Genomic DNA, 14,181 nt, shown 5'->3' with positions numbered 1-14,181 from the left:
TATTCACAAAACCGGATTCAGGACTGTCACCAGGACAGTCTATGTCCTGGTGTCATTTTTATTCTGTTGGCATTTCATGTCTTGTGAATTATGGTAATTTTTTCAGTGTTGGTTCACCAATAATCATTGGTTATACAAAGGAGCAGTTGTAAAAGTTCACACTAGAAATCTTTGGAATTACCATGAACAGATTGGTTCATTTTACATTGATTCCTATAGGAAAGACTATTTTGGTTAGCGGATGATTCGGTTTACAGACTTCAGGAAAACATTTAAGTTCATAAGCAGAGGGTTGACTGTACTGATTCCGATGCAATCCTGACCATAATTAATAGTAGGAGAAATCCAGAAAGCATCCATGCACATTGAATGACCACATTTTTTATGGACATTTTTACTGTTTTTTAGTTCTTTGTTATGATTCTTTAATTTTGAGTTACATTAATCCATATTTATTGAAGGCATCTTTATATCTTGTCCTTCCTCAGTCCTCTTCCCCCCCCCCCCAGCCATTTTACTGTGTAATGGCCTGTTGTGGCTTAGATTTTGTATTTGGAGTCTACTGTGTGTTAACTTAGAAAGGTTCTGACAAAATGAGTAAAAATTCAAAATAAGGTGAAAAACAAACCTCAGCTGGAGTCAGCATTTCACCACTTCCTTTCTTAGGGGCAGGATATTTGGTTAATAGTTCAGGAAGCCAGCATAATTCAGATTTTTTTTTTAATTGAAGAGCATCCAATGCAGCCAAAGCATAGCCACAAATTCCATCTTCATCTTCCACAACAAAACAGAATTCAGAACTTAAACAAACAAAATTGCCCACAAGTCTGAATAAGGAAAGAAAATTCAACTATTAAAAAGAGAGCAGAGACAATACATGATGTGACTGTTTAAAGTTAGCCCATTCAGAGAAATCAAAAAATATTCAATCCACAAAAACAAACACATTGTCTATTATTATTCATTTACTTTATGCATTTTCAATACTTTTATATTCATCTGGAGTATTTTTTTAGATGTTCTTTATTTCTACTTGTTCTATTTTTTTAGATGTTCTTTATTTCTACTTGTTCTATTTTTTTAGATGTTCTTTATTTCTACTTGTTCTATTTTTAGTGCTGTTACTTCTTTTCCTTCTCTCTCCCCAACTGTAGCTTGATTTTCTGCAGTTTGAATGTTGAATAAATAAAAAGATGCAGAACAGGACTCAAGGATTTTACCCTAGAAATATTCTATTGTAACAAAATGAAGGATTTATAGTTTTGCAAAAAAAAAAAAAAAAAACAAGCAAAATAAAATATTATAATTTCTCACATGGATAAAGACATTAACTTTAAACTTGGGTTATGTTTGAAAATAGTTAAAAATGAGTGTAGATACCTCTCTTATCAGCTCTGCTTGTTGGTGAAATGGTTTTAATTTTTCTGAACATGAACCATTCTGAATATGTCGGCCCCCCCACACCATGGAGTCCAGCACCTTTATAACACCAAAATTATAAATAACGGATCAATCTTGGAACCATGGGAAGGAGCCCTGTTAGCTTCTAATATGACGTAAGCCGAAATAACTACTGAACAAAATAAGCATGTACTTATAGCATTAGGAGAAAAAAAAAGTATAAAATGGTCTTTTTTAAAATGTATAATTTCTTTTCCTTCTGCATCTACCATCAAATAGGAAATCCTCAAAGTTCATACTGAAAATTGAAATATGTATCCTGCAAGGATGCCGGAAGTCAAAAATGATTGGTGTTGCTCGAAGTGTGCTTGCTTTGCAAAATAATTAAATTTCTTAGATATAATAATAATAATATAATATAATAATATAATATAATAATAATCTTATATAATAATTCACCGGAGACTATATGTCCCGCTTTCAAGTAGAATGTCCCATAATGCTCCAGGCGGGTCTGCTGGACCAGTTGGGATCTGAATTCATTCTTTTGCCATGGAATCAACATTGCAAGAGTCTGCTAGAATATAATATATTCTGGGCAACAAGTTGAGCAGGTATCTAGTTGTGGATATCTGTTGCATATTATATCAATTTTTTGCATATATTGTGGGTTCGGATTGGATTCTGTTTGGCGGAGATAGATTGTATTTTATTGGTAGCATGTGCACACACATGGTGAATTTGAGAAGAAGCAGAGAGTCACACCCATGGTCACAACTAAGGCAGTTCAGGGAGTCTGGTGACTTCAGCATTGGAGCAGAAAGGGTGCTGAATTTAATCTTTTTCGTTAAAAACTATGGGGCCTGGGACACCAAAATAACACTGTCCCCTAGCGAGAGAGTAAATTATTTTTTAGTTGCAAGTTGCTGAGGTCAAGGTAGTAGTTGCATTTGATCGTAAAAAAAAAAATTAAAGTTTATGATAATTCTCATTTAAATTACTTCATTCATCTGAAGATTAGGGGGAGGGTTTCTGAGACCTCATTTCAACCTCGTCTTACACATGGGCAAATATATGAGGCATCTCCACTCATGCTGGGGGTTTGCCCCTCCCCCAGTCAAAGGTGGAGCCAACTGATCTAATGTATGTGTGTGCATACATTTACATCCTCGTGCCCCCTCAGACTATATCCACCTATAGTCTGCATGGCCCCTAGGCCTGGGACAATTCTCATCATTTTTTGACTTTTTCATGCTATAAATCAACTATACAAAGACCCATGAAAAGTCTGACTGAGGGGCCCGCACAACATCCAAGCCTAGGGGAATAGAATGTGGGGGCCATGATGGTCTGACTAGAATTTAAAACTTGTTCTTCAGCTGCAGAAAGTTACTGAAAGTGGAATCCGTTGTTAAATTCTGAAAACGACGTTGGGGGAGAAGACTTGTGTTCTGTATTCTTCCCGCCTTTTCTCTGTCCAATTCAAGTTGGCAAAAAATATAAAACAAAAACGAGATGACTATGATAGAATAACACACATACAAGAAAGGATAAAAGTTTCACTATTATATAGCTGAAAATCGCCCAAGTAAGAAGTGTTAATTTGATTACATATTTCATTTTATAAGGTTTGAAACAGCTGGCTGATGTGAAGATAAATTTCAGGAAAAAGAAATTTCAGTTCTGCTTGCAGGGAATCCAACCCACGTCCTCTCACTTTTCAGGTGAGCGTCCTAGACCACTAGACTACAAAGGCAACCAATATCTCAATCTTTCCTTAGAGCTTGTGTGCACTGAACAGGACCGTACAAGGGCAGTTGAGTTTTTTCTCATTCCTGAAATTCATCTTTGCATCAGCCAGCTGTTAAAAACCTTCGTATGGACAGAGGAGAGTGACATCCTTGAATATTTTGTTTTGTCTAACTTTCTGACCAAGCCTTAGCTCAAAATTCATGTTAGGTATTTGTATGTGATGCCATACAAAACATGTGTCTTACGCTTTCTTGACAATAATTTATAAAATGTATATTACTGATTAGAATTCCGTGCACATACATTAACCAGCTTTTTTTTAATTCCTCAAATATGTTATTTGAGTAATCGAGAAAATATGCAGCTAAAAATTGTGAAATTCTGTTGTAAACCAAAAAAAGTGACGGAAAATGGATCTTCCCGGATAAAAGACATAAGGGTAACCTGATTCATGCCGGTCTGCAGTGGTACAGCCCTCTCTGCACTAACCTCTTCCCCATGTGTTGCCAGGCCGCCATTACCAGGAGCGTGGCCCGGTGAGCAAATAAGAATGGGGCAAGATTCATCTCAACAATTCCAAAAATGTTTATAGGACTCTCTTCGCCTCCATTTTATATATTTTGTAGAATTTGTAACAAATTTTTTGGGGAGGATAAATCAGCATCCATTATTCCAGAATATATAGGAATGCTGAGAAATATCTATACAAAAAAGTAAGCATTCGATTGAATGTAAATTAACACAAAAACTGATGAAAATTCAGCACTGAAGTTGAATTTAAATATTGGGAGAAACTAATGAAATTTTTAGGTGATGAATCAAAAAATAATTTAAAGAAATAATTCCAGCACCACCAATGAAAATTAAGAATTGATGAAAGGGAAATATTCCAGAACTGAGACAAATTCAAAATCAATGGTAGAGAAAAATTGCAAAATTGATGACAACTCAGAATTAATATAAAAAATAATTTTAGAATTGGTGAAAGCCTCCAATCATTTACGGTGAGTTCAAGCAACACCACCTGCCTTCTATAGGTGGTGTTGGTTCGGGGCCCCATAAAGCATTGGGTGCTGTACGACAGCACCTGTCACACACCCCTAAGGGCAGTTCTGGTATGGGCCATTTTTTCCAGTATGGCCCACGTCTTTTTCGATCACCTGCACCTTCATTGAGACAAAGCGGAGGGCCATGACCTGTTTGAGAGGAGGAGGTATGGGCCATTTAATTGTCAATTCCTTCAAAATTTAAACCATCATGCAGAAATAGATAATCTGAAATCAAATAATTACCGTATGCATTTTAGAACTTTTTCCTATCAATTCAAATAAATTGTATGTTCATTGGATTTGCCACGTCCTCTGAACTTTAAATTGAAAACCATCACCACAGAATAATATTGCGGGTCATTTGAGTAAAATTAATAAATACATTTTGAATTGCTAATTTATCATTTTTACATACTTGGCTATCTATGAGGGTGAACCCCAGTTTCAGTAGTACCAGAATATATTTTGAGATACCCAAGGCCTCAAGATCATCATGAGACATTTCAAGGTGGTTTCCTATATGGCTGGACTTACAGTTTACACGTCTCAGAAATCTTTGCACCAGGTCTAATAATAATAAGATCCTCTTATGCATTTGAGGTGCCCAGACATAGTCATAAAGTTAATGAAAATGTTGAGGGGGGGGGGGACTCAGGTCCTATACAACAAAACTTCATTTATATCTCATTTATGTCGTATGAATGCAAAAATCATATAACTGAAACCTTATTCAAAATGGCCCCCTCCCATTCTCCTCTTCCATAAAAATATCACTAGGGAAATCTTGAAATCAAAAATTAAAAACTATTGTAATTTTAAATCATATTTCATAAAATTAAAATCAAGAAAAAAATTTTAATTACAAAAAAATTACTCAAAACACAGCACTAAGACTAACATAACATTACTGATTCTTAAATCTCAAAACAGCAGCAACATATGGTTACAGGCTGCTATAATATTATTAATTAACAAGTAATAGTTTTTTACTTATTCATTTTCATGTATACACAAAAATTAAAAAAGAAAGATATGAGACACATCATCTAGAGGCAGATAATTGAAAAAATTATATTACAATTAAGGAAATTATATAATACAAAAAACACAACATAAAGACAAATTAATGTATTAAAATGGATGTATTGTGTGATATATTAATTATTTATTTGAAATTAATTTATATAATAGAACAAAATTAAAAAATATATGCAACACAAGAAATTTAAAATTCTCAAAATATGGTAAAAAATTAACAAAACATCTAAAAGAAATAATATTAATAAATAATTTTAAGAAAAACACATATACACAACAAGAGCAAATTTTTCTAAATTAAAAATTATGTGCAATTATAAAGTGGCAATTAAAGTTACGGTGGATAAGTTCTTTTTCTCCTCCTAAAATACCAACATTTACAATGTATAACACACACAATAAGGATTCGATTATAATTGATGAAATAATTTTGATATATTAAGATAATTTATCCTATTAAAATCAAAATTTCATGTGAACAATCGTTTACTCAAACGTTTTTAATTTCCATTTAAACAAAAAATTGTGCACTCGACTTTAAATTTTCTCCAAATTTTTATTTGAAGGCACACAATATGTTGATATATCAGCATATTGTGTATCTGATATATATCTTTGTCAGGTTCACGACATAGATCTATGTCATGTTCACATATAGATCTATATCAGACTCACAATATAGATCTATGTGAGATCCAGGACATAGATCTATGTCTCCTAAGATGGATCTATGTATTTCAAACTATATTAAAATAATTTATTGTCTCAAGTTGTTGTTCTTCAAAGTAAAGATAATTCACATGGAATCAAATACATATTCGACTGAAAAATTAAAGACCTGATCAATTAATATCATAAATAATTTGCACCATATAGGACGAGATCTTTCTATATCATAGTTATGACATTTGATATTCCTGACATTTTGATACATAACGATATGGTCCAGATATTGTACTATGTCATTGTGCTACTAGGATATCCCAGCTTCATAGCAGAGTCTGGAACCAAGTGTGGGTACCTAACAGTCTGAGTATATATCTAGTGTTGTCTGATTTTTCAGTGCTCCCATCTAAATTTCAAATTGTGAGTGAATTGTAATGATTGAATATTTATACCATTGTAGGCCCGTTGTTCGCCGTGGTAAGATTTTTAGCGAGATCAGCTAAGATTTGCACCTCAAAGTTGGGAACCACCAAAATCAACTTAGGCCAACTAACAGTGTAGTGCACCAGTAGGGTTTGAACCCCAGCCCCCCCCCCCCGAAAATTTGGGTGAATATGTTTAGCTAGCTTATTTAAGAATTATTACTTAGCTAAAAAAAATTATGACAAAAAATTGTTCTAAATAGTGTTTAGTAGAAACAATCCGCTCGAAATTTTATTCTATTACTTTTCTTTTTAGTATCTCAATCAGCAATCTTGTTCTGTGCAATCAGTCACCCGTGTCACTGGATAACAAATTCCATCCTCCCAGAGTGCTGCCAATTGTTTCTACCTGAAGGCATCGCTGGAGACGATATCTTGGGGGAAGGGGATTCCTTTTTTTTTGCTTGCACTCTCCCAAAACATTCAAGAGAATCTCTTCCTTTGATGAGTGTGACCCTTGAGGGAAAGGGGATATGAGAGAACAGAAAAGGAGGAAAAAAAGCAAAACAATAAATAAGATGGTTAACAAGTTTGGGGGCCGAAATATTTTTTTAACCTTCATAACAAAATACTGTATAACTAGGAGTTAAATATAGAAATCGAATAAATAATAGTAAAATAAAAATAACCTAAAAAAAGAAGAAATAAATGGAAATTTTCAAAAATTCGACAGCCCCTGAGTCGGCACCATTGCATTCTATAATACCATGAATATAAATTTTCTTATATATAAATCAGGGAATCCCACACTATTTATGTTCGCAGCACTCTTAGAAATTTTAAATATTTCCAGCCAGGGCCACAACAACATGCTGGATCAGCGAAGGTGAACACCACTTTGGTACCCTTGTCATGTTGAAGGAGATAAAAGGGGAAAAACTGCATCCCTTCTGGTCCTCACATGCTTCCCTTATCCCAGTTGCGACTCTGTTTCCAGAATCCCGGCCAATATCCAGGTGCTTCGGTAGCCAGGGCCGGAACTTGTGAAGAGGGCAGTTATCAAAGATTTCAATCTTGAATGGGGGCGGCAAATTCTAGGGGAATACAGTTTCTAAATTTTCAGTTTCTACATCAGAAATACAGTTTCTACATCATAAATTTTTACAGTGAAGAGAGTGGCAAAATTACATATTCTTCCCCCACAAAAAAAATAATTCCGACTCATCATCATCGAACCTGGCTTTTGAATTCAGATCTTTCGGGAGGTCCCTGGGTAAGATTTCTTACAAAAAGTCTTTTATGCTTTGAACCTGTAAGTACTCGTTTTGAGCTTTATGTAGGAAATTTTGATTTCTGAATCAATTCTGAGGTGCTCGGACTATGGGCCCCCTGAAGGGTAGGCCTTTAGGGATCCAGCCCTGACGCCCTGGATGATTTTTTTTTAAATTTTTTTCAAACTCATATAGATGAGTTTAAGATTACAGGGTTTTTGCCTAGGTTAACTTGGGAGAAACCTGATTTTGTAAGTACAAAGCCACACAACACTGTTTACCAAACCGTATTTAAAGAAACTGCCCCACATTTACTCTTGGTTCCAGAGTTATTTTACCATTCTTATTTCACCGGACAACTTGATCCGTAACTTTTAATGGTGAGCCATCATTACCATGGCCCATCAGAATCTGTAGCAGGGCCCTAGGCGACTATTGTCACCCCCCCCCATAGAGAATTTATAGCGTGAAAAACAAAAAATGAGAATCGTCCCAGGCCCACGGCTGGAGCCCTGTCAGCAGGACCACCACTAGATGCTGGTCAGTGGGGCAAGTATGCATCTTGGCACCCCCCCTCCTATAACGTTGAAAGAAGTTAGAGGGTGAAATTTGGGCCCCCCTCTGGTCCTGTGCCTGGGGCACCAGACATGCCTGCTTCCCACTAGTTGCAGCCCTGCTTGTTAGCACTACCATTGTGGGGAGGTATGTATGAAAGTATGCCAGGAGGAAAAACAAAAGAGACCCCCCCCCCCGTATCAAAACCAATACCAACTCAACGGCTACACCAGAAACCCCAACCTCTACAGGTACAGAGCTACATATGGCAACGGAGGCGCAAGCACCAAGCCCAGAATACTGGACCTTGGAAGAACATAAGCGCAGGCAGCCATCAAAGAAGAAATCATCGCAGCACTAACCCTACAAGAAACAGTATGCTGGATCGGCAACGGTTGGACAGCACAAGACGGCGATACAATGGAGCGGTTTACTACAGTCAACGAGAATCTCGAACTGCCACCTTTGCCTCACCTACAATAAGTCAACCAGGAAACTCAACCATGCCAGTAACTAGACCTCACAGAACGCTGCATGTGGAGAATGTAGTGGTCGGCGCAAGACCTCGAATTACACAGAACCCGGTTTCCATCACAAGAACTTTTTCCCAGGCACTCCGCAACCTCCCAATACACACTCTCCACACTGTGTTTATGGATGAAGCCAGATGGCACAGAACCAGGAGAGATCTGGTCAAGGCCGGTCTTAGACCTGGTGGCACCCGGTGCAAAAACAGTAGTGAGCGCCCCCCCCCCTTCAGGCATGAATCCAGAGTGATGTGTCAGAGGAGGCATTTTTTTCTAGTCATTACTGTCCCGTATTTTACGGGACAGATTCATTCTACCATATTATCAGACTCTTGGTGTGGTGATTGTCCCCATCCCCCCCACACACACCTCTTGGTTGGATATTAAGTGACAAAGAAGTCGGAGAAGCTTTTTTTCTAGAATGGGATTACTGCTATTTAACTTGGAAACTAGCATAAAAACTCAACTTGTTGTATTTAATTAAGAGATTTAAAAACATTAAAAAAGGAAAATGTCACACATTTATGCAGGGTACTCATCACAAAGGATCTATCTTCTTCATGTTTATTTTAATTGAGTTTCATGGTAAAATTCATGTAGTGCACGCACAGGTTAAGATGATAATAAAAGTGGTTAAATTAAAGTGATATTTCTGTATGATTTTTTTCTTTCATATTTATAAAACTCATGAACTTCATTTGAAATGATCATTTTCAGACCCGGTACTAAGCGAACTGTGTTGGATACCATTAGTGGAAAACTAGAATGCTTGAATTCACTGTGATCTATCAGAAAGTGTCAAATTCATGAGCGAGAAATTTGAGGAGTTGAAACTAACCATCAGCAAATTACAAGTAGAGAATAGGAAACTATGGGAGGAGAATGAAATAATGTGGCACCAAAACTAAATGCTGGGAGATAGGCTTGAACACAAGGATTCCTATGCACGGAAGAAATAACCTTATCATTCAAAATGTCCCTGAAGGAAAAGGTGAGGATACAGACAAGATTGTTTTGAAACTTGTGGAGAAGATGGAAGTGACAGTTGACAAAAGCAACATCGAAGCAAGTTACCATCTCGGAAGCAGAAAAGACTAAGATATAAGTTGACGAATTATAGTCCATTTTGTCAACTGTCGGCACAAGTAGCAGATACTAACAAAGGCGAAAAAAAAGGCAGTCTACAACCAAGGATCTTGGATTTTCAGGAGAAGCAACAAGGATTTATTTCGGTGAACACCTGACAGCAAGGATGCAAGAAATTTACACCTTGTCCTTGACAGCAAAGATGACGACTCCTGATTGGCGCTTCCTATGGACGAAGAATGGGGCCATCTACACCTGAAAGGACGAGGAGAGCAGAGTGTTGTAGCCATGCTCCAAATACAATATAAAGGAGGTCTACGAAAAACAAGGCTTTTGAAAGACAAGTATTATCCCGAAGTTTTTCTGATCTCATAAAGAATTTTTTTTCAGTTAAATTTAAAATGTAATAAAAAAATGAATAGTACAAACTCTTCGCAGTTAATTAATTGTAGAAATTTCAGCACTGAGGAAATTTATCCATTATACAGCAACAAATGCTGCGAATTATCATTGTTTTACGCAAATATACGAAGCCTTAAAAATAACTAAGACTCATTATCTGAAATTTTGGCGTGCTGTAAAACAATATTTAAAATTATTGCATTAAGTGATATCGGGGTCACTAATAAATTAGAATGTAATTACTTGGGTATTAAAGATTTTAAACTATCAATTTCACCTAGAAAAAATAGCTCACATGGTGGCTCTGGAATGTACGTGCATAAGTTGAATTACAAATGCAAATCAAAAATAGTTATCGATGAATGTGAATCAATATAGATTGAAATAAATTATAATAATTGAAAAAAACGTCTCAAACAATATTTGCTCTCTATAAATGATATTGAAAGCTATTTTTAATATGCAATATATTTTTTCCCTATTGAGCTCTCGCAAAAAAGGAAAAAACTATCACATCACTCAAAAATTTCTCAATCGCACCTTCCGTTGTTGCCATTATTTATTTTAATACTGATACTAATTACTTGCTTCATTTATAATTTATATTAATAAAACAAATCACTAATCTTAATTTAAATCAATGTAATATTTTGTGTCTGCATATATGTGTGTGTATGTATGTCATATTCATTAGATGATTTCTCTGTCTTGCGTTTTTTCATTGTTTTGTTTTTTTTAAATTATGATTAGTTTATTATTAGTATTTACTATTCGTGTTTGAAAATTAACTCAATAATAATCATGTCCACCAGTATGGATCAACAACAATCCCTTGAATAGATTTTCTTCGTTTTGCCAATGTAAGTTTTATAATGTGATGAATAGAATTGAATAATACAAACGACAGCTTAATAATTGGATCAATTTACTGACCTCCTAGCTCTAATGTGAACAGGTTCTTAGAGTCACTTGATTCTGTCCTAAACTCGCTGTCCACAAAGTTTACCGAAATATTAGTTCATGGTGATATCAACATAAATTTATTAGCTAATAACAGAGTTTGTTCAGACTACAATATTTTATTGTCTTACGGACTAGAACATGTTATAACCATCAGCTTCGGATCATATTTTTATTAGAACAAAGAAACAAATATCTACAGTGGGCATTATAAATTCCAATATAACCGATCATCACCTGATCTTTATGTACTTTGATTTTTTTTTAAATAATATTGACAGCCATAAAGAAATCCACACTCGTTGTAGTCATAGCAAACTAAATTTATTATTTGATCTACCATGGGTCTCCAATATATTACCATGCAATGATCCTAACACTGCTTATCAAATCTTTTCTAAACATTTTGAGGATATATTGAAAGCAGCAGAAATAAAAAAGTTAGCATCAAAAAGTACAGCATCCCCAAACAACCCTGGGTCTCTAGCTCAATTATCAAGTCTATTAAAAACGCTTTATAGTAAATTAAAATCCAATCCTTTCAGCAATCAATTAAGAGAAAAATATAAAACCTATAGAGATATACTGACATCTACTTTACGAAATGCCAAAAGAAAGTATTTTGAAGAACAATTTTCAAAGTCTAATGGAAATATTTCAGAAACATGGAAAGTAATTAAGTTTTAAATAAGAATACACCAAACAATTTACTATGATCCCAAGCCTAAAATTTTCAGGGTTTGTATCAGAATAAACTAATACCTAAGAGATTGCAGAAACACTAAATCATGTATTCTATAATCATAACACTTATACGCCACCTGCTGTTAATAATGAAAATTTTGTAAATTATAATATAGCATCTGTCTCAAATTCTTTGTTCCTGAACCCAGTTACTGCTGATGAACTAAACAGAATAATATCAGAACTTAGCTCTAAATCTTCCGGTTGGTTTCGATAAGATAAATATACGTATTGCAAAAGAAAATATCAAATTTTTTTAAAATTTTTCTATCATACCTAAATAAATCTATCTTTGAAAGCGTAATTTTTCCAGATCAAATAAAAATTACAAAAGTAATTCCATTATTTAAGAAGGGTGATCCAGCTTATCCCCTAAACTATTGTCCCATATCAATTTTGCCAACCTTGAGTAAAATCATTGAAAAAGCAATGTACAATAGAATTTTAAATTTTCTAGAAAATAATTGCTCCATATATGAAAAACAATTTGGATTTCATACAAATATGTCAACTAAAACTACACTTATATGGTTCATTGACACAGTGCAATGCACTATAGATGATGGTAATATCACAATTTTACTAGAAAAAAAATCGCTCTCTATGGAATTTGTGGTGTAGCATTAAAGTTGTTTGAGAGTTACTGGAAACAATTTGTAAATATCGGAGCGTACAACTCTAATGTCAATGTCACTTGCGAGGTACCTCAGGGTTCTTGCTGCAGACCACTTTTATTTCTCATCTATGTCAATGATATCTATAAAATATTCAGAAATTGCTTTGCGTTTACATATGCAGATGATACAGCCCTTTTAAATTCAGGAAAATAAATTCCTCAAATCATAGATGAAATCAACTATCATATGAACTTATTAAGCACCTGGCTATCAGTGAATAAGCTACAACACAATATTTCTAAATCATTTTGCATACTTTTCAGACCTTGGCAAAAGCCATTGGACACTGTGCCATTGCCAATAAAATTCAAACAGGATGAGTTAAAGTTTGTTGATTTGATTTGTTTACCTTAGAGCTTTAATTGATGAGCATCTTTCATGGTCTAACCATATACTAGAAGTCAGCAAATCATTTAAACTCCTATTTATACATATTTTCGAAAGCAGGGCATTTAGTACCCTTTTATGTATAATGCGCATGCTATATTTTTCACTTTTTTTCTGTAAATTAACTTATTGCTTGGAAGGGTGATCATCTGCCACTCAAAAACATCTGCAACCCCCTGCTAATTGCTCAAAAGAATATATTGAGGGTGATGAGCTCTGCCTCATTTAATGAGCACATGGCTCCTCTTTTTAAACTCTGCTGAATTCTTCCATTAAATAGCTTGGTAAAATATTGATTAGCTATAATAATGTATGAATCACTACATAAATCAACACATATTCCCTCTTTTTATATCCCTACACAAGGATGTTCAACAAGATCCTCCTCCAGAAACTGTATTCCAACCCCTACAGTGAGAACAAATTTCAAGAAAAATATGGTTTTCTTCTGGGGTATTCACATTTCGAATTCTCTGCCTCTAAGTGTTCGAAATAAATCCTTAGCACTGTTCAAAATGACTTTATTCAACCATCCTTGGGATGAACAGTGCACGCATGCTCATCTGTGCATATGTACAAAAGGACTTTTTGCTTTCACTGATAAGAGGTTTTCTTTTCTTCCACCCCTCTCCTATCGCCAAAAAACTATTTTCTTTAAATCCTATCTTTGTAAATGTTTCTCCCTTTATACATTTTTTAACACCTGTTCTCCATGACCAAACTGTTGGAGTGACAATACCGGATTTTCTAATTTCAACAAATTTCTCACACACACACACACAGGGTCTTCCATTCATATCCTTATCAGTACCCCTACTTCATTCATACTTTTTTGTCTTTCCCCCCCCCCCCATCAACAAGCCTTATGAAGTGACTCCCTTGTAATTCTTAAAAAATTATTCTTTTCGCTGACTCGTCTTCTGAACTAATTATACAGCCAATTATGAACTTTTCATGTAGAAGCTTTTTACCTCCTCACCAGGGATGTAAAAAACTATTTTTTTCTCATAGGGTTGCAACTAAGTTTCGTGGTGATGAGGAGAGAGAGGAGAGAAAAGAGACTTCTTTGAATTTATTCCACTGGCATTTGAACGCAATATTACGTTCTTGATCGAAAAGTAGTTAATCAATACAAATACAAATACAACGCCACAACAGGCAAATTGCCCAACGAGGTGGCTGACTTAAGAACATCATGGATCCCCGAGCCATTTTTTGGAGGCCCTACCTACTACTGCTACTGC

At 35.1% G+C, this 14,181-nt stretch overlaps 1 protein-coding gene across 12 annotated transcripts in view; it reads right to left on the bottom strand.

Annotated features, from left to right (window-relative positions):
• Window positions 1–14,181, bottom strand: part of Oga (O-GlcNAcase) — a 338,350-nt gene that overhangs the window by 30,106 nt on the left and 294,063 nt on the right. For all 12 annotated transcript variants that reach the window (XM_089239539.1, XM_089239538.1, XM_089239540.1 and 9 more), the window contains one exon: window positions 629–827. In XM_089239539.1, coding sequence (XP_089095665.1) covers window positions 629–827 — 199 coding nt within the window. The remainder of the gene's footprint in view (window positions 1–628; window positions 828–14,181) is intronic.

The sequence above is a fragment of the Pholcus phalangioides genome, unplaced genomic scaffold (genome assembly GCF_987345545.1).
Source record: "Pholcus phalangioides strain wild (caught in Gottingen) unplaced genomic scaffold, Ppha-v1.0 ptg000011l_1, whole genome shotgun sequence".
Taxonomy (NCBI): domain Eukaryota; kingdom Metazoa; phylum Arthropoda; class Arachnida; order Araneae; family Pholcidae; genus Pholcus; species Pholcus phalangioides.
The sequence above is the reverse complement of the archived record's forward strand: the minus strand, read 5'-3'. Positions and strand labels throughout refer to the sequence as shown.